General features: G+C 29.8%; 3 protein-coding genes across 11 annotated transcripts; 1 reads left to right on the forward strand and 2 right to left on the reverse strand.

Moving 5' to 3' along the window:
* Nucleotides 1-5,395: 5,395 nt before the first annotated feature.
* Nucleotides 5,396-9,023, reverse strand: LOC124828242 (uncharacterized). 8 transcript variants are annotated; one of them, XR_015781453.1, is made up of 8 exons: nt 8,826-9,023; nt 8,672-8,744; nt 8,479-8,543; nt 8,244-8,389; nt 7,582-7,789; nt 5,880-6,052; nt 5,643-5,727; nt 5,396-5,452 (listed from the first exon to the last, which is right to left on the reverse strand). XR_015781453.1 is itself a non-coding variant. In XM_088095951.1 (7 exons), the coding sequence occupies exons 1-6, from the start codon at nt 8,868-8,870 to the stop codon at nt 5,885-5,887; spliced, it is 705 nt and encodes a 234-aa protein (XP_087952077.1). In that variant the 5' UTR covers nt 8,871-9,023; the 3' UTR covers nt 5,396-5,642; nt 5,880-5,884. The 8 variants fall into 8 exon arrangements, 5 of the variants coding, with proteins under 5 accessions (XP_087952077.1, XP_087952076.1, XP_087952075.1 ...); XR_015781452.1 differs by having other exon boundaries at nt 5,643-5,730; XR_007027999.2 differs by having other exon boundaries at nt 5,643-5,784.
* A 5,798-nt stretch (nt 9,024-14,821) lies between these two features.
* Nucleotides 14,822-17,295, forward strand: LOC124828234 (two-component response regulator ORR23-like). The gene is made up of 6 exons (XM_047301482.2): nt 14,822-14,959; nt 15,042-15,241; nt 15,874-16,219; nt 16,349-16,431; nt 16,765-16,885; nt 17,001-17,295. Exons 1-6 carry the CDS (start codon nt 14,845-14,847, stop codon nt 17,279-17,281), a joined length of 1,146 nt encoding a protein of 381 aa, XP_047157438.2. The 5' UTR covers nt 14,822-14,844; the 3' UTR covers nt 17,282-17,295.
* Nucleotides 17,296-18,836: 1,541 nt separating this feature from the next.
* LOC124828240 (amino-acid permease BAT1 homolog) lies at nt 18,837-26,110 on the reverse strand. 2 transcript variants are annotated; one of them, XM_088097788.1, is made up of 15 exons: nt 25,766-26,110; nt 25,427-25,687; nt 24,420-24,438; nt 24,079-24,298; nt 23,808-23,989; nt 23,233-23,522; nt 23,008-23,137; nt 21,773-22,913; nt 21,516-21,637; nt 21,178-21,298; nt 21,043-21,100; nt 20,086-20,186; nt 19,612-19,689; nt 19,372-19,525; nt 18,837-19,198 (listed from the first exon to the last, which is right to left on the reverse strand). In XM_088097788.1, the coding sequence occupies exons 1-8, from the start codon at nt 25,900-25,902 to the stop codon at nt 22,572-22,574; spliced, it is 1,581 nt and encodes a 526-aa protein (XP_087953914.1). In that variant the 5' UTR covers nt 25,903-26,110; the 3' UTR covers nt 18,837-19,198; nt 19,372-19,525; nt 19,612-19,689; nt 20,086-20,186; nt 21,043-21,100; nt 21,178-21,298; nt 21,516-21,637; nt 21,773-22,571. The 2 variants fall into 2 exon arrangements, with proteins under 2 accessions (XP_087953914.1, XP_087953913.1); XM_088097787.1 differs by having other exon boundaries at nt 21,397-21,637.
* Nucleotides 26,111-26,918: the final 808 nt, after the last annotated feature.

A 26,918-nucleotide genomic window follows, 5' to 3' on the forward strand; every position in this document is an offset into this window, starting at 1 on the left:
TTAAAGCATTTTTCCTCCATTTGTTTGTTATCTATTTATGTCCTCTTTCTTCTTTATTTTATCATCTCTAACAAGAACATTAGTTACTTCCTTGGAATGGACTGACAAAATCTAATCAGATCAGACAGCAAAATCATAAATTACTAACCCAAATCATAATTGAAATTTATTTGATTACTTTCAAACATTATATATAAATGTGTACTAAAAATCAAACAACCGTGTGGTATTTTTCCTAAAACTTTAATTGTTTATTATATTAAATTGTATAATGGAATTAACGTGATACTTTTATCACTAGTAAAATATTTTTTAATTCTGAAAAAAAAATTATGGTAATTAGAATAATTTAGAGAGAGTATAAGGTGTGGAAAAAACAATAAAGAAAAAGGGGAAATTTTGAAACTTTGGAGATGCAAAAGCAAGTTGGGTGAGGAAGACAACATTTTACATGTGCGTGACTGACAATAGTGGACTCTGGACCCAAATTGGATTTTGTGGCATTGTTGGGCCTACAAATTTAGGTTTAGATAACCAATTTTTTCGGGAACATAAATATATCCTTGAATATTTTAAAAGAATAAGTTTTTTTATAATCGATATTATATATAAGTCTATTTTGTAAAAAGAAATATACAATTTCTCTAAATTTTATATAAAATAATTTTAATTTATAAAAAAAATTATTTATTTTCTCTTTTTTAAATTATTTAGGATAAGATTCTACGTTTTTCCAATTATATATTTACTTCTCTCTTTACCAACTAACACACCTTTCGGGATCAGAACATTTTCAATGATGATTACGAGGTTTTAATCTATGTTTTATGAGTCCCTCTATATCGTCTCATTTTTTAGATCCGTGTATATTTTTTCTTTAAATACAATAGTAGTATAAATTTCATTTAAATTTTATATTATTTGCACTTTACCTTAAAATAAATTAATTTTTAGTATTAATTATTGTGAATGATTCTTTTCTACTTATTGATCTAGAATATTTCTTAAGAAAAATTGTTTTTAATGAAAAAAATATTTTTATTATTTTAGAATATTTCTTTCAGAAAAAAGGTTTTTTTTTAAAAAGAAAATTTATTTTTATGACCCAATATCATATTTAAGATTCTCATATCTAAATTTAGTCTCATGTCAATTTATCTTTTAAAATTTAGATCTTAAATTTATTAAGTAGGTATGACTCATTAAAAATTGTCTTATTTGCCTCCTCCACATGGCTCAATATCACCCTCCCCGTTTGACATGGCCCTTTAATCAATTCCTTCAAACATGTCTTTGCTCTTAGAAGAAAACATTGAGAGGGAGTAAATGAATAAAGAAATGGATTTCTTTGTTTACTTACACTGAATACAGAGAGATGTTTCAAAAGTGTTAGATATGAAAAAAAAGGAAGGTATTTCCGTAAATTTACGAGTGTTTCTCCTTACATTTCACCTGTCTTGCAACTCCCAATTGACAGTTATGTCCTTCGTTTTATAAAATCTAAATATTGTAATAATGATCTAATGATTTTTCAACCACCAACAACTTTAATACTATACTTATAATTTCTGCATGCACATCATCTCATTTCTTCATTGTTATGTTAACCTTGTGCTTGTGCATGCACCCCAACCTTATTTCTCCATTGTTTTATTTATTCCTTTCTTGTTTCATTGAGTTATATTTGTGAGAGGTTATATGCTGTTTTTTAAATTTAGTTTTATCTTGTTTTAGTTGAATGCTGTTTTAGTTTTATGCTTTTATTTAGGTGTTTTAGTTTTATGTTGTTTTTCATTTTCTTATATATATTATTATAATAAATATGTTTAAAATAATCAATTAAATATATAATAATTAGTTAATAAATAATACTTAAATAACTACAAATTATAACAACAATATTAAAAATTAAAAAATAAATTAAGAAACAAAATAATAAATCAAAAATTAAAAATTTACGCATAATAATTATTATTTAAATAAATAAATAATTTCAAAAACATTAACAAACAAATATAAATTTCAAATTAATTATATTATAAATAATATTTAAATAAATATCAAATATAATAAAAATTAAAAATTAAAAATAAAAAAAAGTTAACAAATCAATAAAAAAAGTTTTAAAAAACAACATAAACACAATAAATTAAATTTAAATTAATAAACGAATCAAAATCTAAAAAAAGTATACAACAAATAATTAAATAATAATTCATATTGAAAAATAAAATATCAATAAATAATTATAGACTAAAAAATTAACAAACAAATTTAAATTTTAAAATTAAGAAAAATTAATTACATTAAAAATAAAATTTAAATAAATATCAAATATAAAGTAAAATACAAAATTACAAAATATAAACTACAAATTTAATATTTAAATAAACTAATAAAAAATATAAAAAACAAATCAAGTTTAAAAAACAATTAAATGTAATAAAGCAAATAAAAAGAATGAAAAGCAATGCTTGAACGCATTTCAAGTTGTGGCAACAATAAAACCGCACTTCCAAGTGCGGTAGCCGCATTTCTGATTGCAGCGCGATATGAACCGCACAACTGTGGTTAGACTGTACGACGAGCTCTCAACCACACTTCCAACTGTGGAGAGTTCTGCAACCTCTCTTCTAACACTAGCGTGTTCTCAACCAGTGGGTTAAGGCCTCAACTTTCGTCTCATCCATCCCAGAAATGCATCCCAGCACATACAATCCCAGCATACAAATAGCACATACAAATACTACATACAAACAATTCATACAAACAACACATACAAGCACGACAACAAGTAAAGTGACAGAGGATGGGAGGAGCACTGCGATAAGAGAGAAGAAAGGGGTGTAGGATTTCAGATGGGTACAGCTGGAATAATAGAAAAATAGACAGGTTCAGGGTGAGACTGGTGAGGTGTAGGAAGAAACACTTTAAATTTATTAGTAACAAAATAAGGAAATATGTTTAATAATCACGGAAATGTAATACTAAAGAATAGTTGTCTAAATAAAATTATGTAGATGACAAATTTCAAATGGACCATAAAAAAACTGCTTAGTCATTACAAAATAGAAAATATATTATTATTATTCCTATTATTATTTATTGAGAAAATTTAAAGTACTTCTTTTTTTATATTGTTTCAATTAAGTATTCTGTAATTTTTTATTAAGTGGGTGACATAATTGTTCATTCCTGTTGTTATTTTATTTAATTGTCTTGTATTAAGAAAATGACAAATGATGTAATTAATATAAAATTATATTATAATTAGTATAAAATAGTAAGTGATTTCGATTATTTTTATTTAACATAAGTAAAATTTTATGGTTGCTAAATTATTTGGGTGTTACTCCCTCCACCACCACATTTTTTCCCTCCACCTCCTCAATTCTATTACATATTTTTTGAATTACAAAACTAACCTTTTATAATTACAAAAATAACCTTTTTACTTTTTAATCCTAATTATTTACTTTAACCCTAAAATCTATCTTTCTACCCCTTCTCACCCACCTCCCAACCTTCTCAGATTCTCTCCCAAACTCCATCACATCCGTTTCTCATCTTCCATTTTTTCTTCATAGGCCTGATATGCCTCCTCCTCAAAAATACATTATTAAAATACATCAAAATATATTCAAAAATAATATATCAAAAAATATAAATTATATTATTTAAATATCTTCAAAATTAATATAAAAAAAACTGTAAAATATAAACCGTATAATCTTTAAACGGATGTTGACATCCGTTGACGGATGCTCACATCCGTTGACGGATGCTCACATCCGTTGACGGATGCTCACATCCGTTGACGGATGCTCACATCCGTTGACGGATGCTCACATCCGTTGACGGATGCTCACATCCGTTTAAAGATTATACGGTTTATATTTTAGGGTTTTATTACGCACCTTCACGCCTCTGAACCTCTCACGCCTCTAAACCAGCACCTTGAAGCACCACCACACTCACGGCTGAAGATGAATTGTTTTCCCTACTTTCAATCTTACTAAACACAAAGTCCACCACACTCTCACGTCACAATTCTATAAAAGAGAAGAAGTGAAACATGAGAGACAACCCAAGGATAGTGGAACGTAAGAGGCAACCTGGAAAAAATAATAAAGAGAAAGAGGAAAAAATGATAAAGAGAATGAATGTCCACATGAGATTTTAAATAATGTTAACCCTAAAATTTTAGTAAGGGTAAAATAGAAATGAAAAAATAAAGAAAAGAGTAATAGGGGAATGAGGTGGTAGAGGGAGTAACACCCAAATTATTTTAATAAGTACTCAAGTATTAGAAAACTTAAATTCCATATAGTCGTTTGAGAAATATAAATTTTATAGTAATTAATATAACAAAACAATCTGCTAAAGTAAATCATTATTATTATTAATTAAAGTATGCTTAATTGAATTTCAAATTATTCATAAATTTTTATATTTTTCACTTAAATGTTCTCTTGCTTAGTTAACATGTCTGGGAAATTTTGTGATCAATATAAATCATGTTGCGGTAAATAAACAAGTTTTCCAGATAAAATAATTGACACATCCAATCAATAAAATAAATTAAAAGGATAACATATTTAAATATGAAATAAAGTAACAAAACTCGATAAAAACTTAGTAATATCCAAAATTTCGAAACCGTGAATTTAAATTCCTATATAAACTAAAATTTGTCACTCCAGGTGTGAAGTGGATTTGTTAATTACACGTAGCCGTTGGTGACGCCCAAATATAACTTACAACTTAAGAAACAGTTCATAAAAAGGAACCAATACCAGTTTCTTGTAGGACTATTTCTTGTAAAAGTATTAAAAGGACTACAAAAACAGTTATGTTTTTAAAAGGACTAATTTATACAAATCTTTACAAGGAATAAAAAAAATGATCTAATATCGAGGAACTAAAACTCATTTAAGCCTTTAATAGATGAAAGTTACCTTTTTCATCTCTATCATAATTCTATTTCTCTCCCATTTAAGCATAAAATGCATTGTTCTAAACCATTTTTCATTTTTTAAGTTGCATGAATATTTTTGCGTAAAATTTTAGCATTTTAACAGTCTTCAAGAGACATGCTTGACTAATAATAACTTGAGAGAATAATAAATTGAAAAAAATAAAATTAATACGTATCCTAGACTACAAATTAAAATCTCTGATTTGAAAATGTGTAACCATAAAATGATGTTTGCATTTGTTTATGTACTCTAGTGTTAAAAATAATCCCTACGTGTGTGTCTATCTGGAGACTGAAGAACAAGTATTATGTCTGTTTCACATCCTTATCAACAATCAACCAAATAACTAAATTTTCGGAATCGACTTTGAGCTACCTCATCGCTTATAGATCTATTGAACGATCAACCAAACAGCAGAAAAAAAAAATGCAATGCACCACAAATACCGGGAGGTTTTCTGGATTTTCACAGACCTATATCACAAATCAAAGAAACATCTATCAAAAGAGTGCCTAAACTATTCTGTCAAAATATTTGCTGTACAAATAAGTATTGCAAATACGAACTAGAATTGTTCTTGTTTTACTAAAGATGCTACAGACACAAAAAACCTTCAAGGGTTCCCAAGCATGGTCCAAAATGTCAGTTTGAGCACCATAATACCTGGGTCAGATGAGTATAGGCGATATTGTAACTATTTCCAGCAAAGAAGCAAATTACGTTTTGAATGAAGTAATCAATCGAACGGCTACTGGAGCAGGAGACAATGACAGAAAGTGAGCAAGCAGGTGACACCCTTCAATTACTTCAAGTCAGAAGTACATTACCAATGCAAGATATCATAATGCTATGAACAAAATCAAAGATTTTTTAAAAACAGAAAGATAGAATATAACTCACCTAGATCAACATGATTTCACGTGAACTTCAATAATATCATCGTCTTCCATCCCAAGGCTAGCAGGGGTTTCGGACGAACTTATTTTATCACCATCAAAGGACAGCACTATCTGTTTCTGGTCACACTTGATTTTATCGGCATATGTCTTGACAATCCTTTCAAACTTGTCATCCTAGAGACAATTAAAAGATGAGCGTAAGGATAGAGGCCAAACTCTGTTTTGAAAATATGTCCAGTGACCTATAATTGAAAAACAGCTTTGAAAAAAAAACAGAAACACAACTCTTGTATCCCAAAAATTACAACTAGATTTTACCTGAAATAAAACTATTAATATCACAAAATATACCAGTAGATCGACGAATGATAGCTGAATCAGATACAAACCCTTAAACAGAAATTGAATCACATCGTTTAATGAATCGAAAGATTCATTATCAACAGTAAAACATAGGTCTAAGAGCAATTTAACAAAATGAAACAGATACTGATAAACACATATATTAGCATGAAGTTAAATAGATAACAAAATAGCATATATAAGTTCCAAAATAATTTTTAGTTCCCAAAATGGCATGATTAGAAAATATCTTAGTTTAATTTTGAAGATAAAACTTTATAATTTGTAAAAATCCTATATTAACTAAAGATAAGGTCAAGTTAATATGCATAAGTAAATGTAAACCTTACAGTAAAAGTCAATTTTGTAAGATTGAACTAGACTTGAAGTTCACTTTTTATTATGATATCAAAGTATATCCTAACTATGTTTGTTAGGCCTATCATGCCATCAATTATCAAGTCACTATCAAAATACCTATAAATATCTAGTCTCACACTCAAGACACCACTCATCTACAGCAAGATGAGGACTAGAGTTAAGACTAAGTTACAATTTTAAGTGTAAAATCCATATTACAAGTTCGTTTTGTGAAATTGATCAGGGTTAAAGTCTATTTTTAACTATGTATAATATATATTTTACTTTTGTTTTATTCTTTTTCTTTATATTTAGATCAAAAGACACTAGAGTGCAGTTTTTCGAAATATGTCAAGGATTTCAAAAGTGCAGTTTTGTCCATCAAATATAATTACAGGGAGCTAGAAGAAAAGTATATAGGGTGTAGGAAGAATTTCCCAGTGATCCAATAAAAACTTATGGCCCATAGTAAAAAATCATAACTGGATGGTGTTTGACCTGTAACAACATAGAAACTCCTAAAGGAAAAAAACATATTTCTGTTTTAACTTAGGGTTGTGGGTCATCTCCCTCCACTAGCAGCAAGAGCAGCTTAAGTGGAACAGAGACTGGATCTGCAGTGCAACACGATTTGCCTGCTCTGGTAGCCTTTTACTTGCAATCTCGCTTGCAAAAATTATTGCTCCAGCCACGATGGCTGGCTAGGTACAACGCGGATGACTCTGGACAGCAAGATGTCACAACCCACTGCAGGAGAATTGCACGAGGGTGATTCATACGATCCTTCGCTATTTGCATGATTCACATGCAATTCAGATACAAAACAACCCACAGATTGTATCGCCAAGCTGAAGAATCGTATTGTGAATGAATTATAGGATAACTATTTGCATGATTCACATGCAATTCAGACACAATTAATACAACCCACAGATTGTATCGCCAAGCTGAAGAATCATCCATTGACAACAAAAAGTATATCAGCTGAAGGAATTATATACCATGAACATTCGAATCTGCTTTGTTCCATCTTTGTCTTGAACAGAAATGACGATTTTTGGTCTTTCAGAATGCTGTAGACTTTTCTCATCTACACCATCCACCGGAGACTGCAACGAATCATTAACTTCGAATTTAGAAGACTCTTCAACATCTTTTAACAATTGTTTTGCTGATTCAGCAAATGAGGCAAGTTCCAGCTTCTTTAATCTGCACCCATAAGTAACACCCTGTTAGAAACTGTAGATAAAAGCGGGTAGGGATTGGGAGTAATTATATGGAACATTAAAACCATTTTATTCACCCATGCATATCTTTTTCTGTGTAATGTTCACATGTGGAGCAACGAAAAAGGCAGTCCAGCTCCAGAAGAAACCACAGATGATTAACACACAAAAATTATAGGTATACAGAAAGAAAATGAAAAACTGTGTCAATGATTCCATTTTATCATTGCTTCATGTGGTTAGGGTTGAATGGCCAATTTTTTTCTTTTCAAAAACATAAAAAAGGCTAGCACCCATCTTATGATATCACTGTTGGAGCAACCAATTCCAGCGCAGAACAATGACAATATAATTTCACGGGGGAGTAAAAGGATTGGCAATAGCAAACACTTAAGATTTGGCATTTAAAAATTCCTAAGGAGAGTGAAATACACAACCTCAATTTTTTCAAAGTTGAATCCTCTTCAATCGTCCTCTGGGAATTACTTGCACTCTTTGGTGGAGGGGGTAACCAATCATCATCTTGATCTTCAATGTTCACCACTGTGACTCTTTCCCCAGTAGTCTTCTTCTCATCCTCAACCTAAAACCCAACAGTTTCAACAGTTACAAAACCGAAACCAATAATCAGAGCAAAAATACGTAAAAATCAGAGCCTAAAATAAGACTTACAGTATCCGTAGTCTTTCTCTTCTTACCATCAGGGCAAATCACATCCTCGTCATCATCAAAATCATCTGCGACCATCACAAGACATTCAAATTCAAGCGGAAACTCCCATAGGATAGTAATAAAAAGGATAAACAGTAATCTTGTAAAAATAAGGGTTTGGAATCGCCTAAATTTTTCAAGAAAAGAAACGCACCATCGATGGAAATGGGGTTCACAGGCTGAACCCGGCTGTAATCAAACAATGGTTCCAACTCTTCGATTTCATCCTGCAAACAAATTAAGAATATGAGATGGCGATTACAAGAGAAACCCTAATTTCAAATTGAGTGAGAGATAGAGAGTTTCACCATCTTCGTCGACCTGTGTCTCTCGGTGTCTCTGGATGTTGGCATTTTGTATTGTGTTCTATTTCACCGAACCGAATCCTCTACACAACTGCACATGGTGCACGCTCTAGATCATGTTTTGTGATGAAAAAAATGAAATTTAAAGGTAGGGATTGTTTGGAGTGTCTGTGGAATCTGTAGGGGATCTCGTCTCCTGTCTCACCCTCCCGCTTCAAACTTTAAATTCGTTTATTTCAAAACAATACTTATCTACATACTTTACAAACTTTTCCAATAAAATAAATTAAAAATCATTTGAATATTTTCCTTCAATTAATCTAAAAATAAAAGAAATACGTTTAGTTTAATTTAAATTTACAATAGTAATTCATTACAACACTATCTTGAAAATACAGACGCGTTATAATAGAATCAAAGTGTATTAAATTAGAAATATCAGTGGACTTGTATAGTGCAGAATCATATATTTAACTCTATCTGAAGAATGTTGTTCCCCTCTGTAGTATGTTTTATAGATGAAAAATATTTATGGACACAATAAAAGTATATCAACACTTAATTTAGAAAGAGCAAGAAAATTATAAGTTTATAAATTATATGAAATAATAAGAATAAAAAGATAAAAGAAAATATATAAATTTCAATATTTAATTTGAAAAAACAAATTATGTTAAGTTGGAGAAAAATAAAATAAGTTAATAATAATTTATGAGTTGATTACCGGAATCCAATTTTTTGTTCTTATTACTTAGAATATCATGAAACTCATAAATATGTAATTTTTCAAAAGAATTATTATATATATTATATATTATATATATATATATATATTATATATATATATATATATATTATATATATATATATATATTATATATATATATATATATATATTACAAGTAAACCTTTATAGAAGTTTAATTTAGATGTCAATATTGACAACTATAATAATGTACACTAAAGTTAGTAGCTTTTTTTTTTTTACAGAGTAATCGTCCATGTTCATAAATAATTAACTCCGGGCATGTTTATGCTGGTTAGAAATTAACTTAACTTTTACTTGTATTTATTTTAATCTTCATTTTATTAATTCATGTTATAAGATTAATTATTTTTCATTTTTTGAGAATATATATTCTGATGGTCATTATTGTGCAAATTTAATTATCTTAATCTAAAAAAAACAAAAACAAAAATTTAAAAAGAAAAACACTACACTAGATTAATCCCTTCTAAACTATATAATTTCCTCGTGTTTTAAGTGCATTGATTTTTGAATGTAAGGAATACAATTACTAAAAGAGTAATGAAGATTAAGTCAATAACAAGATTGAAAATACATTATTTTATTAGTCTTTTTTTGTTAAAATATTAACTTAAGTTTAACCTAATTCAATAAAATCAGTTTTTAAAATAAGATTTGTATTTATCTAATATATATATATATATATATATATATATATATATATATATATATATAATATTAGATACTAATAGGTTATATGACAATAACTTGATTGGGTGATATAATAAATTCAATAAATAATAAATATTTTTAGAATATATTCGAATTTAGGATTCTAATAATAAACTTTAAAAATAATTTAGTTTTACATACAGGGTAATTTTTGTTTCACTTAATAAATAATAAATTTTATTAGTATAAACTTTAATTATAACTTTGTTATACGTTAAAAAAATAACTTTTAAATTTAACTCAATTTTATAAAAAAAAAATTTAAAATAAAATTTACACTTATTTATATATTTAATTGATGTGAAATATTAAATAACTTTCTATTTAAGAATTTGAATTTTAATAGGAGATAATAAGAAGTTGTTGAGATAACTTCTAAATCTTCCTAACCGAATGAAAATTATTATTATTACATTTATATGTTACAGTTTTATAGTTCATATAATTTTCAAATAATATATAATAAAATATTAGTTATTATTTAAATTTACATGATATTGTTTTTAATTTAATCTGCAAAAAAGAAATCAGAAGTAACCTATAAATACTAAAATTAACTTAATAATTAATTATTCATAAAATTTAAATATGTAGTAAAAGATAAAATAAAAATAAATAAAGTGTTAAAATATAAAAAATAATTAAAATTCATTTCAATAAATTTTAAATTAAAAGAATATAACTAAAATAACTTATGGCTTATAAAATACAAACTTTTAGAATTAACTATTTTAATATATCCATTAAACATTTATGTGTTTGTGGAAACAACCTATAAATAGTTAATTGCCTATTGCCTACCAACTATACTCCTAATGCAGTCATTATAATCACCTAAAGTATTTACATGAATTATATAAATATGCTAAATGTATGAGATGATGTAAGAAAAAAAAATACTTATAATGAGAAAACTACTATATAGGCTTATTTTATTTCTACTTTTTCTTATTTTCACATCATTTTATTTAAGGAGAATAAAAATATTATATAATGTATAGCATACAAATTCTTTTAAATTTCAATAAATGTTTTTTTAGAATTATTAAAATAAAGAAGAAAACAAATAAATAATAAGTTTCTTGAAAATAAATAACAAAAATAGCATCAGCTATGTTTAGAAAACAAAATTTACAGAGAGAGAACAGTAATATGTATGTACAGTCATTTAATAGTAATGTTTGATCTTCAACAATTTTTTTTAGGTTTAAAATTATATTACATATATTTCTTATAAACAATGTGTTAAGATATAATCTTTACATGTGAACAACTAAATTTAATAAAATTAATTTTAAGTAATGTTTATATTTAATTATATAAGATTTATAATTTTAAGTCTAAGTTAACCTAACAAAATAATAAAAAATTGAATTCATATCATTTTAGTAGGTTATCAAGATAAATCAATATGTTCTTTCTCTTTAATTTTTCTTTAAACACATAAATATAATTATTAAAAAAACACATTGGGATAGATTTGAAACAAAAGAATGAAATATGAATATCATGCAAGGGATAAATACAACTTTGAATCCAAAATAACACAAAATTAAGGTCATACCCTACCTTATTTAAGTTTGCTACCAAAATAAATCATTAACTATATAAAAAAATGAATTTCTTTTAAAAAATTTATTAAGAAGACTTAACACCAATAAAACATAAACTTAACTCAAATAAAAATTCACACCATTTAAATTAAAAACCTTAAAACAATAATTATACGAGTCTTTTACTGTACACGTTCCTCAACTTTTTTATTTTTGTTTAACTTGATACTTAGACTTACATTTCAATTTTTAACACAGTTTTATATTGAAATTATATTTTGAATTCATTTTTCTAAAAACAATTATGGGAAATTAATAATATTTTTCAAATTAACAACATTTTTATACTCTGCACATTTCATTAACTTAATGAACTTTTCATAATATAGAAACTACTTTTTTCAATCGACTTCTAATATATATTGTTAGACTCGTCTAATTATATAAACATAGTTGTGTAGTGCTAGACTTGTCTAATTAGTGTATAAAAAATTTATTTAATTATATTACAAGAATTGTCTCGTCTAATCAGTACATGAACACAATTGTGTAGTACTAGACTTGTCTAATCAGTGTATGAACAAACTTATTTAATGTAATATAAGACTTGTCTCGTCTAATCAGTACATTATCACAATTGTGTGGTACTAGACTTGTATAATCAGTGTATGAACAAACTTATTTAATGTATACTACAAGACTTGTCTAATTAGAAAATGGACAGAGTCATCTAATATGTATTAATAAATTTATAATATGTGTATTAATAAATTTATAATATGTGTATGAATAAACTTATCTAATATATATTGTTAAATTCATCTAATTAGAGTATGGATAAACTCATGTAATATTGTTTTTGAAAGGTTCGTCTAATTGGTGTATAGATAGACTTGTATAATGAATGGATGAAATGATTCATCTAATTTTTTGTTGTTGTACCTATTAATTAGTGTATGGATAGACTTATTTAATGCATATTACTTGTTTAATATTTTTTGTTATATTTGTTTAATTAATTTATGAACCAACTTATGTAATATATATATATATATATATATATATATATATATATATATATATATATATATATATACATATATATATATGACAATATTCATGGACAATTTCGTCTAATATGTATTAATAAATTTATTTAATATGTGTTTCAACAAACTTCTTAACCATGAAACTAAACTTCTTAATAAAGTTTAGATGAAGTATTAATTAATACTTTTTCATAGACATTAAATTTCTCACAACGCAAATAGGGAAAAGTATTGTTATTAAATAGAACTATTAATTATTTCACCAAAAAAAAAAAGTACTACCAAAACTATAAAAGAAGAACATTAACCACGTTTCTTTATGGAAATGTGAAAATGATTCTTAAAATTGATGCACTCTTAAATGTATTCGGTGCCACATTACGTGTAGTAAGAAGTTTACTAATTTATGTAGAAAATGTGAACTACGCTTTTTATTTATTTATTTTTATGTAACGTCTATGAATAAATACCATTTGCTAGTAATTAAGGTCATACATTGTGATATAATTATTAATACAAAAGTGTTAGCTTAACCTGTATTAAATTTCGTATGCACAATTAAGTTTAGTAAAAAAAATAGGATTAATTAAATTTAAACTTTTATAAATTAAGTATTTCTAATTGAATTTTATTAAAAAAATTAATCTAGCCAGTATCTAATTATTATTATTATTTTTAATTAATTTTTTTATCACTTTGTTTTTCTGTTAATTTTCACATCATCATTATTTACGTGTCTTTATATAAAAAAATAAAATGCAGTTTAATTAAATTTTAAGTATTTCATTAAATTTGAGTATTATTAATTGAATTTTTATCAAAATTTTGGCCAGTGTTTAATTTTTTTTATTTTTGAACTAATTTATTGGATGACTTGATTATTTAATTTTACACTCTCAAGTATAACACTACGAACTTGTTAATAAAAAAGTTAATGTCTTGAAATGCTAATTATCTCTGCTAAATGACATTGTCTGGTATTTCGAAATTTCAATTGATGTAGAGACTCAATCGAAAAAATATAAATTTTAAACATTCAATATATAAATTTTTTAATAAAAATTTAATTGAAAATACTCATTTTTTAAACAATTAAGCTAGTTTTTAATTTTTGTTATAAAAACATATAAGTAATGACAATGTAAAGATAAACCCTCATCACTCCACCTGTAAAGATAAATTTTGTATATCTAATTGGAAAATAGAAAAAATTTAACTAAATGGATGACAATTGAAACGATTTAAATTGAAGAGTTAATTAAGTTAAAAAGTATATTGTTTCCAGAAAATGGTACAAGACGTTGTTGGTAATTAAATAAATGCCTTTTATGATATGGTCACATTTATTAGACACTTGTCCTCCTACTTTATATAATGTACTCTTTATAATGCACAAACACTTCAAACTTCTTCTTCCTATGATTCATTCGATTCGTCAATTCAGTTTCACTCATTGTGAAAAATGGTAGATGAGTCAATTTCACTGATAAAACATGTTCCTAGCTTTGCAAGAGGTTTTAGCATTCTGCTAGTGCATGATGACAAAATTTCACGTTCTTATCTCTCAACAATTCTTCAGCTATATTCTTTCAAAGGTATACTTTCAATTTTCTCTCAAATCTCTTTGCCACTTTCATTTCCCTCTCTCTGTACTCTAAATTCTGCAAAATGATGAAAAATTGAATTTAAAAATGGTTTTCAAATGATCACACAGTAACACTTTAACCAGTGTTTTTCATATCCAATTTTGAATTCAAATAACATATTTTTATACTTGAATTTCACATCTGTGCCCTCACCTGTGAAATTCGTCAAAACCCTTGACGATTACTGTTAGAGTTGATAAGAATTGAATCTGGTGTTGTTTATTTTGAAGATAGCTCTCATAATTGTTTGGTTAATCAGTTACTGCTACAAATAAGGCATCCGCTGCTGCATCCATGATTTGCCATCAAGAAGGCACGTTCAAACTGATAATGGCTAAAGCTGATATGGCTGACATGGATATCCCTTCTTTTCTGGATGTAGTAGTTCAAAAGGATCTTCCTGTCATCTGTAAGTTCCAGTGCTCTAAATTTTCTACTCTCATTTGACTAATATATATATATAATAATGCATCGTTTTGTGTCATGTACAGTCATCTATTCTGGAGTGTTTGATGATGTAAATAAGAAAGCTTTAGCTACAGGATTGTGTTATTTCCTTAAGGAGCCAATCACTCCGAATGATCTTCAATATCTCTGGCAACATGTGTATCACTCAAGAGCCTATTCACCCAAAAACACTCGAAATGCAGACTTCCATGCAAAGGGATTACAGAATACCCAGATGAAACAGGTACATATATAGTTGAAGGGTTATCTCAATAACACTCATACCATCTTCAATTCCTTGGGATGAAGATAAAAGAATTAAAATGGAAATAAATAAAAAATAAAATTGAAGAACTTTCGTGAAAGAAAAATAAAAGTTAATGAAAAATTAAGTGAAAAATATAACAGTTTTTTTTTTTTTAAAATAAGTCTCTATTCATTTTCACCTTATTTCCATATTCAACCATGTAACTAACGTTATTTCACACTTTCGTATGTTAAAGATTTATATTAATAATACAGTAGTAACTAATGGTGTATTAAAATTGGTGTACTTTATATATATATAAAACTATTATGACTATAAGAATAGTGGGTGTTTAGTTCTATGTTTTGAGTTTTGAATTTACGATAAACAATTGAAGAAAATCTATAATTATTTTGATTTATTGCGAAATTAAACCTACACTAAACAATTGAAGAAAATCTACCTCGAAATTTTAGGATGTGTGATGATTTTATAACATTTATATTTATATACACACACACACATCGATCCTAGCACATTGATATCTTCTCAATTTTCTCTGTGGGTGTTGTATATGGTGTTGATTATCATGAATTAGTTTCCTTCAAAAGCACTCAACTTTTGAACAGGTGACAAACGCCCAATGTCAGGTTCTTGGAGCAAAAAGCGGAAGAAGCGATGCTGATACATTCGGCAAAGAAAAAGGAAAGAAAACCCTCAACAACACAATGCCAACCACAAAGTGCAAAGGTCACAAAGAATATGGAAAAAGAAAGCATGATGACTATGCAGGCAAGAAAAAAGAAAAGAGAGATGTTGTGCAGGAAAAGCCAGATTCGTTGGGATCAGCCAAGATGAACATTAACAACCTCAATGAATATTTCAGAATGTCTGAGCACAAAAAACGTTTGAGCGTTTGGACTCCTGAGTTGCATCAAAAGTTTTTAGAAGCAGTGAAAGAATTGGGAGACAACTGTACTGTTTCTTTTCCCTCTCACTAGATATTGAATTCATTCCCCCTTTTCTTTTCTTGATTACATATCAGTAATGGATTCAAGCTTCATTCGTGATAATTAAGATAGTTAAAATGCCTGTGTTTCACAGTTGCTCGTCCAAAACAGATATTAGTTCGGATGAATGCCAGTGAGCCTTACCTCACTGTTCGCCAAGTTGCAAGTCATTTGCAGGTTCTTTTCTGCCACTTCAACTTAGACAAACAATAGTTTATCATCATTTATGTTGCCCAGATTAACGTTTATATGCTTAAAAGTTATTAGGGCTAGAGTTATCTGGAATTTACTGGTTAACCTGCTATAAATAGAATTGAAATTTCTTTGCTTTCATCCAAGAATATGTAAGTTTATGTATGTTTATCAATGCAATAACTATATATCCTGATGTCATTACTTTGTTCTCTTTTTCCATAACTATATATAGTTGCATTCATGAATGACCATTCATGTTTTCTCGTCTGCTTCGTTTGTTTAGGTTTTTTCTTAACCAACATTTTTCTTACACAGAAATACAGATTGCGTTTGAAAGGTGAAGAGAGCTCTCTCAATTCTGATTTGCCTAGAGTATCGTCCTCAAGACACAAAGCCAACTCTTCTTCGTCTGAAGGATCCACCTTGGAAACAAAAGGTAATTACTATAATTTCTCTCTTTGTTTTTCATTGGTCGTAGATCGCTAGCCAGCATTTTTGTCTGTAATTGATTCGATAATTTAATTAGAGCATAAAAAGAGCATTTGATCCAGGTCTCCCAGCACCAAAAGTTTTCTTGAATGTGAACCATAATCAAGATCAGATTCCAGTGAACAGCTTGGGAATGGAATTCACAGATTCTTGGGATTCACAACCAATGTCAGGTGCTTCAATGGATTCGAATATACCTGGAACTGATTTATGTGAATTCGTAGAAACGTTTCTGGAAGATTCTGATTGTTTCAATTTGCATAAATATGAATCCAATCCTGCTGCTGTTGATCAATGTGCTGAGATGCTAAGAAATGTTCTAGAAGGGGTTCCCCTTAATTAATGGTAATTTGATATGGACAACACCATCAGATCAAAAAAGGTTGTCACTTTATCATGTACACATATATTCAAATAATATAATAACTATGTCATACTTCGGAGACTAAAGATACACACAATTTCTCATTCTTTTTTTTTTGTATGTATGTGCTTGCAGATTGACTGAACTTTCAAATGGAAGCATATACTTGGAGCAAAATGGGAAACTTTCTGTTCTATAGATGGTTAACTTCAAGTTTGAACATACATGGAAACCTATATTCCTTTCCTTTTCAAGTAGTAGACATTATCCTATATGATTCATATATAGTATATATATTATAAGCATATGTAGAGGTTCAAGATATTGGAAGATGATAAATACAGTGTTTGTCTTTCTCCTTCTTGTGAGAAAGCATGAACAAGTAATCTTTGTGACCGAATATGCAAACATGATGTGAATTATTAAGTTGACATTAATTCTATTTATTTTTAATATTTATTTAAATTAATATTGATCTAATTCACGTTATTATAATTATTTAAGATTTTATTTAAGTTTGTGTCAAGTAAATCAATTATAATTTTAGAATAATGTGTCTTCATATCTTTATACACAGATCATAGATAAGTTTGAATCGAAGGTTGGAAAGCACGCGTTGGGCATGCTTGTTGACACAATTATAAAACCATATTTCATGCTTCAAAATTTTCCACCATTAATTGTCAATTTCTTCTTGTTACTTCAATGGCAACATCTTAAAGCATGAGTGGATCCTTTGATAAGTAAGAGCATGAAGCATGAATAGATTCTAGTACCGGTAGCAGACCTTCTAATGAAATAGGTGAAACTTTGAATGAAAGTATTTTTTCATCAAAATTAAAACTTTTTCATCACTTATAAATGCTTTTTTAAATAGTAAATAATTTTTTCTATATAAAATAGTAAGTTTACTACTCAAATTCTATTTTTATAAGTAAATTTTCCCTATAATTACAGTATGTTTTAATGTAGCAATTTAATCACTTATCTGAATTATAATTGATTAAAGTTATTTTTTTACAACAACCAATATTATGTATTATTAAAGTGTTGATTATAATCTGATATAATAAGTGCAACTATTATTATTACATGTATTTATAGACATGACATAATAAATCTAAACCTACGATCAATAATTATAAACCTGACATAACACTACAAAAAAAGTGTTTATTTAGTGGAGGTTTTTTTTTCAATTTGCGGGGGTTTTTACCCTCCGCAAAATAATTTCCGGAGGTTTTTCAAACCGCCGCAGTTTGAGTCGCCACAACCTATCTGCGGGGGTTTTTCACAACCTCTGGTATCAAATTCAATTTGCGGAGGTTTTTTTTGCGAAGGGTAAAAACCTCCTTTATTACTGACTATTATTTTGTGGGAGTTTTTAACCTCCTTTATTTTCAACTATTTGATTACAAAAAATATTTGTATTTTTTACACTATTTTTTGTATTAATATATGTTATTCAATTCACAAGCTTGCTAAAATAATAATAAAAAATAATAAAATATATAAAATTGTAAAATATACAAAATTAATTCAAATTAATTTTATTAATGATTTAAAATAATATAAGTACATTCGTTAACAATTACAATGTAAATATAAAAAAGTACATAATATTTAGATAACATTACAAGATTGATCTGGTCGAAAACTACAAGACCAATTAAAAACATATAGACTAATGTTGATAACCTAAACAAAATCCATAACTTAGATAAAAGTTTAACATGAGACACTCTGCATTTGCTTCCTATGCTGCAAAGTAAAAGAGCTTCACTTCATCAACTGCTTCCCTTAAACTCATTCCTCCATCACTAGTTTTTTAAAATTCAACAATGTATGTCCAACAAGTCATTGTTCGTAGACTCTCCTGCTTCCATTGCTTCTAATCTTTGGTTGATGATATACATACAAAGTTTTGTGAGATTGTAAGCATGATAAACAAGATGAACAATGGATTCATCATCCATTTCTAAACCTACAAAGTTGAGATTCTTCATACAAAAATTTATGACAATATGCAAACTAGAAAAAGCAAGATAAATATATAGAAAGGAATTTACCTGTCTTTGATGTTGGCACTAGGTTGCATCATCTCTTGCTTGACAAAAACATATGCTCCACATCTTTCAGTGAATTTGTTAAGATAAACCAATGCTCCACATCTTTCAGCTACATCATATTTATATGCACACGACCCTTTTTCCTTTACATAGCCTACCAATTTCCCATAACCCAAAGATTCAACAGGGTAACAAATATTCAAACCCATTTCAAATAGAACACACAAAATTGAACAATACCTTTTACAAAGCTTATCACCAATACTAGTATTACTTCACACAGTCACCAATGACATATCAAAACTACACGGACTCAACCTGCATATTCAACAAAACCAGCTATTTCTTTACTTCATCACTCAAATCCCTCATCCACTTAATACATATAGAGAGTTGTTACTGTCACTAATTAAATCATCATTATTTAATATACAAAAGAAACGAATCTGTCAATGAAAAGTCAAGAAACTGGTAGAACTCAAAGTTGTAATACTCTGCATATAACAGATGCTATCATTTTCCATGATCATGAAGTTTAAATTCAGTAAACAGATTAGTTAATTCGATAAATAATGAGAAGAGAAAAAAGGAGCCATTATTAGCTAGTTCAATTATCCAAATCAGTTTGACAATTTCATTTGATAAGCAAAACAAGAAGTTACTACCAAGGGGAAACAAACAGTGATATTTATACATATAAAAATTTAGTCATACCTGTAGTTGCAGCAATGCTGAATGTAGCAGGCTGGCCTCTTCAATAAGATCAGGAGATATCTCAACCCCGCTAACCTCAACATCGTAGTCAGCTTTCTTATCTGAGATAGCAATAGTTTATTCAATAACGATAAAAAAAAAGAAGTAATATAGTGCAACAAAACATCAATAAATAATTAAATAATAAGACTAATCAAAGAGATAAAAATTCTTAGAAACTAAAAGACAATTTCCAAGCAGTAGCCAATACGTTAAATCAACTCAGCAAAACTCATTATTCAGTTATACTCATATTATTATACAAATAAAAAAATCTCCCCAACTGAATAAAACCCCAAATCAAGGAAACAATATTCATTTAAAGAATATAGATCCGGGGTTTGAAAAAACCCACCACCGAAATTTTGGGGGTTTTATTCCCATAATTTTCCGCAGCACCAAGAATTGGCCTATAAATGCTTCTGGATCTAAAATTTGAAACCTTATTCCCATAATAAACAAACAGTGATTTATACATATAAAAATTCAGCAATGAAATTGTTAAATGGTACTCCATCACATGCTTGAAATGTCAATGCTTTTCATTCCATAATATGTTAAAAGAAATTTTATGATGATTAATTAATTAGTAGTAAGGAATCTCGGTAACTATATCCCAAAATTTGAATTCATGATCAGAGCATATAGCTACAATTGAGCTTCCAAAATTTCAGTAAACAGATTAGTCTTCCTGCCTGAGCAAAGCCAACAGATCTTCTTAGTTACAGCAATTATAAATTTCAGCAAAGCTTTATATATATATATATATATATATATATATATATATATATATATATATTATATATATATATATATATATATATATATATATATTATATATATATATATATATATCCATTTTTGTTGAATACAAGTTTGTTAATAGTTTCAAAGCATAACCATATGAAATACATGTACCTGTTCTTTCAAAATTCCCTTTAGTGCTTTCCACATGTTTTATTTGGTTTTCCTCTACCTGCAGATATACAAGTTAAATTAAACAGACCTTTACTTGATGCCATTGAATTTAAAAATTGCTAGATATTTACTTACAAAGCTCATCCCTACAGAATTATTTCCTTGAATTGCAATTGCCTCTTCAATTTGTGCAATTTCGGATTCTATAGAATAAACACGTTCCAATATCTCTGGAGTGCTCACAAAGCGAACAAACCTAAAGAAGCAGAGGAAATTAGTTCAGCATGCAAATCTATGTGAAATTAAATGTCAACCTAAAATCATTTGTAAGAGGACAAACTTTGAGCTTACAACCTTAGAGTTACAATTCATGTAGTCTGTGTGTTTAACTTTCAAAGGAATCCCAGTATTCCCTCTACTTTCGAAAGTGTAAGAACACAAAAAATATAATAGCTCCTACAGTGTTGGAACACCTTCGATGAGCTCACTGGCGGTAGTGGTAATGCCGAAGCGGCAAAAATACCCTCTGATGTCGTTTCCCAGAGTCAGATCCCCCATTGTTTGCTTTAAACTCCTCAATATTACTTTCAGTGACCTATTGGCAAATATTACAAAAATTACATAGGAAAAGGAAATTAATCGCATCATGCAAAAATGAAATTAACTCGTGTCGCATTGCATTCCAGTGATTCACAAATCAACTACCAAGAAAAGAAAGATGGCGAAGCACCTGCAATTGACGATCCGTGTCCGTGGCGGGATCCTACATGTTGTGGTCGTGCGTGTTGAAACTGAGCGCAGAGAAGAACGGAACGAAGAAGGCATTGGCGAGTTGCGGATCCGAAACCCTAACCACTTCTGTGCCCTCGACGTCGTAGAGAAGCGACCCCATCATCCAGTACTCCATGCTGTGCTGCTTCTTCAGCCCCCCAATTCGTGGGCCACGGTGGCCAGTCCTCCACGGTGACGGTCGTCTCCATCGTATTGAGGTGGTCAATCAAGGGTGAAGAGAAAACTAAGACAGTGAAAGGTCAGGGAAGAAGCTGAGACACGAAGGGTTTCTTTCTTTTGGGTTTGTTGTGTTTTAATTCTAGAAAAGAAGAATCTAAAATTTGGAGTGAAAAAAAAGTAAAATTTTGGGAGGGAATGCTAAAAAAATGTGAGGGAAATGAAAAAAAAATTGTATTATAATCTATTAAGCTAACCAACCTCTTCCAAAAGAAATCAAAACCTCCGTTATTCTTGGCTTTAAGATGATTTATCAAAATAACTTTAGATAATGTTTATTTGAGGGGGTTTTTAATAACCTCCCCAAAATAATCCCCACTAAATACAATATTTTTTGTAGTGTAATAATTCACTTATTATATGATAAATATTCGTAAACCTAAGACAATAAGTTTAACAAATATTCCTAGACTTAACATATAAAAAATGTAATTTATTATAATAGTTAGAATCACGACCGTTATAAAAAAAAAACTAAATCTATCAAATTATAAATATAAAAAAAAAAAACTGATCAGTTTTTATATAGTGGTTATAGGGCCTTTAAACCAATGGCGACCACTGATTAGCCAGAAAGAAACTACAAGAATAAGCAAACATCCAACAGCCACAGGGGTGTAGTTAAGTGTCTCCATGGTTATTGGGTACGAAACAGGTAACGAGAAGAGTATGGAGATGATGAGCACCCAAAGAACAGCCACCCAACCCACAATGACTCCATAGCGGCCTAAGTTGAAAGGCCCTGGGACAAAATCCTTCTGTGCCAAGGTTACCCTAAAGAATATAGGTAAGGCATAAGCAATATAGAGGCCAATCGTTGCAATGGATACCATGGCCTCAAATGCCACTATGCTTCCAAGAGACTGCAATACAGTTACATTCCACTTTTCAACAAATCAGAGAAACCTAAATATTCAGATTATTATAAAATCAAAGTTTATAATATATCAAATATACCGTTAATGCCATGCAAAATGATATAGAAACGGAAAGCCAAACTGCATAGATGGGAACCTCCTGCTTGTTAACTTTACGCCACGATGATGAAAATGGCAGGGCCCCGTCTCTAGAGAAAGCAAAAACCATCCTGAACAAGTTTTAAGCATCATATTATATATTATGTAGAGAAATTAAGTCTCGGTCGTATAGAAAGCGTGCTAATTTGGTGCTGGCACGTTTTACCTTGAATTGCTTGTGACGGAACTCATGCCACAGAAAAATATGGCAACAGCAATAATGACTAAGCAAATAATACCCCCAGCTCCATTGCCATATCTATTCTTGAATACTAGATAAAACACTTCAGCAATAGCATACCCACCGGCGTCATTATCTTCGCTCAAAAGATAATGAATGTCGGTGACTGCAAAGGTAATGCCTAGTATGTAACCCCACCCAACTATAACAGATATCCCAACAGCACTGATAATTCCTTTTGGTCCATTTATGTCAGCCTCCCTCGTTTCCTCTGTCTGCATATACAATATTTTTTCTTAACACACAATGTTTTTTTGTCTCAAAGCGGACAATACTGAATATTACGAATGATTTGTATATTGGAGAACAAAACTACGACAGAAACATCAAATCTAAAAGAAATAATACCTCGAATCCAATAATCGATTCTAATAATGATGTTTTAACGGACTTAATGTCATGTCGAAATAATACGATTTACCAGACAAGAAACTTTGTAAAAGCTTTTCAGGGCAATAAATTTTGAAAAAAGAAGAAGAAAAAGAGTGGAAAAGATATACCATATAAGCTGATGCATCATAGCCAGTTAGGGTATACTGACTCATAAGAAGTCCCAAGAGAAATATGTAGGGCTTGCTGCTGATTCCGTCCGCATTTTCAGTATTAAAATTAGTAAAAACAAACTTGGCACTAGCCCTTTCCGTTGCAACAGATGGGATGCCAATCATAAGCACAAAAACACCTAAAATTTTCAATGTCAATTAAAAATTAAGAAAGGTTTCCACGGAGAACTGAATGCAGAAAACAATTAAACAGGAAATTTCTTCATACCTACAACATTCCAAATAGCAGCAAGCCGTCCCAAGAATGATAACAATGATATAGGAAGGCTGTTTATCATACCATGTAGGAGCAAAATCACCCCATGCAAAGCAATAACTACGTATTTAGAAGCCTCATATCCGCCACCATTTTTCCCACCAGTACTAAGGAGAATAATAACTTTAATCAGTTGTGCGAGTGAAAAATCTACACTTGTTGTCACTGCCCACTGCAAACGAAAAAAAGAAACCAAAGTTGGAGCATCAGATGGATTAATGGAAATCTACATCCCGCACAAGTCCTTGCAGTGAAAAGTGAAGGATGTTTAATTTGTGCCTTCTTAAGAATACCTGACCAACAATATTGAACCTGCAAAAACAGATAAACCATCCAACATGCATCAGAGAAACAACCGTGGTAAGGCAAATAAGGCAGAGTCTCTTGTTATTATACTTCAAAAACTGATTAAGCAATAAACTTTAATTTCAAGCTACACGACGCTAAGGAGAGCTAACAAATTAGGCAATTGTAGTCAATTTTATCCGATTAAGAGCACTAAATTTTCAAAAACCTGGTTGACCAATATACATCATAAACTAGACAAGTAAGTAAAAAAACGAACAAATTATGCATTATATCTATGAAATTTCGGGACTGGATTTAACATAATTACCATTTTCTTGTTGATTATGATTTATCTATGAAATACAGTCTAAATTTCTGTTCAGATTTTCAGTGAAGAGTATCTTTGTTCTGAAAGATCAAATTGGTAGGCTACGGATAAACAACTAGAACCAATCTATTTCCACTCCTACAAACCTCCAAAACCTCACAATTAAATTAAAAAACATTAATTTGGTCCAAGTTCAGAAATTTTAGTTTGTATGTGTAACAGAAGTAGTGGCAGAAGAGACAAATAAAGAGGGTGCGAAAATTCATGAGACCGTAACCCACGATCCAAATGTTGAGGGTATGTGAGGAAAAGTACACGGCCCAAAATAATCAACCGATTGCTCAACGAATTTTGATTGGTCCATAACTTATGTTTTAGATATGGTTTTGTAGAGAGAGAGAGAGAGAGAGAGAGAGGCAAGGAATATTTTGTTAGAATTGTCTCCTCTCTCTCCTATGGAAATTCTCATGTGTTCCCATTTACGTGTCTGCATTTCTTTTTCCTGTTTCTAAGTGCTGTTAAATTCAACTCAGTCCCTAACAAGATCCTCATTCAAACTGCAAATTTGCATTCTCACGGTCTTACATAATTAGAAGTCGCTAGTAACGAAACTAAAGACACTCTCAACTGGGTATGGACAAATTTACGAGGCAGTAATTGGGGAAAAGAAGTTAGGTAGGGTACCAGCCAGTAATCCAGGAAGCAAAGGGAGCCCAGGTGGGCCCAGAAAGCTTCGCGCTCCAATAGTAAAGCCCACCAGAAGTGGGGAAGGATGAGCAGATCTCAGCCATTGAAAGCGCCACAATCATTGTGAAAGCAGAGGCAATGAACCACCCATAGACGAAGGAAACAGTGCCACCGTAGTTTAACCCAGTGTTGTAAAGAGTAGTGACTCCGGTGAGCACCGAAATAATAGAAAACGAAAACGCAAAATTCGAAATCACCCTGTCACAGTTCAAAGAAAGATTCTTTAAAAAAAAGAAAAAAGAATGCAGTGAAAAAATGGAAAGAAGAGAAACATACGATAGGTCACGCTTGAGTTCTTGCTTGTAACCGAGTTCTTGAAGACGAGCATGGCCAGAATCAAGTGGAACGTATCCTTCTGCCATCGCATCGGCGTGAGATGGGACTGTTTCGTTGTCTCTGCCCATTATGATCATTCACCAAACATACCGATGCAGGGAGAATGCTACTATATATAACATCATTTCCTTAAACATTGTTTTTTTTTTTTATTTCTCTTCTTATTCACGACAACACGTTTAGCTTTATTTTTGTTATTATCAAAAAGTAAAGGCTGTGTTGATGATAGGCGTAGTGTTAGACGGCTGTGACAATAACAATAATAGGCAGAAGTACAAGGAGAAAAGAATCCAAAAAAAATACTATAATTGTGCCTAGTCATAACTAATTTTGTGTGCATGATATACAGATGTTAAGGAACATGTAAGTGTGGATTTGGTATTTTGATTTTTCGGTGAATGAGTGAGTGAATTAATGAATGGTAGATTCAAAAGGTATGGTTGTTGAATGGATTTTATAGCGAGCTGCTGTTCAACAGTACACATCTTTCAAAATGGCTGTTGAGTTACTGCATCCCCTTTAGGACTTCTTTATACAAAAGCTTTTTAAATCGTCGTGACATAACCTTTTGGTTGTAATAAATCTTAGGTTTAATACATTATCTACTCCTTATTTGTTTGGAATGTTGTGTTCAAAGTCCTTTTACCTTTAAAAAAAATTTATTATTATTTTATATTTTGTTAAAAACGGTTTAAGTTAGTCCTTTTAACTTAGAGTGTTAAAAATATAATAGTGCAATGATGTGACAACAGTGACTTGTCCAATTTTTTATGACGCGTCAACTGTGACCCAATTGACGTGACCAAAAACCCTAATTTTCCTAAGGCCAAGAACCCTTGTGCCACCACTGTGAAACCCTAGCCGCCGCGCTGTCGCAGAACGAAACGCACCACCACCAAACCTCAGGCCACCATGCCGACGTCACCACCATCAACACAGACCTACAATTCGAAGTAGAGAAACTATGACCTGTGCAATGTTTATGCGAGAGAGCCTTCGTGATTTTGCACCTTGACTTGCGGCAGCCCATGGTGGCGCAACGCATTTGATCAACGATGAACAAAGAAGAAGCTCTCGTTCTGGGTTTTTGCTC

Source organism: Vigna umbellata, chromosome 8, assembly GCF_029865625.1.
Source record: "Vigna umbellata cultivar VRB3 chromosome 8, Vumbellata_1.0, whole genome shotgun sequence".
Taxonomy (NCBI): Eukaryota; Viridiplantae; Streptophyta; class Magnoliopsida; order Fabales; family Fabaceae; genus Vigna; species Vigna umbellata.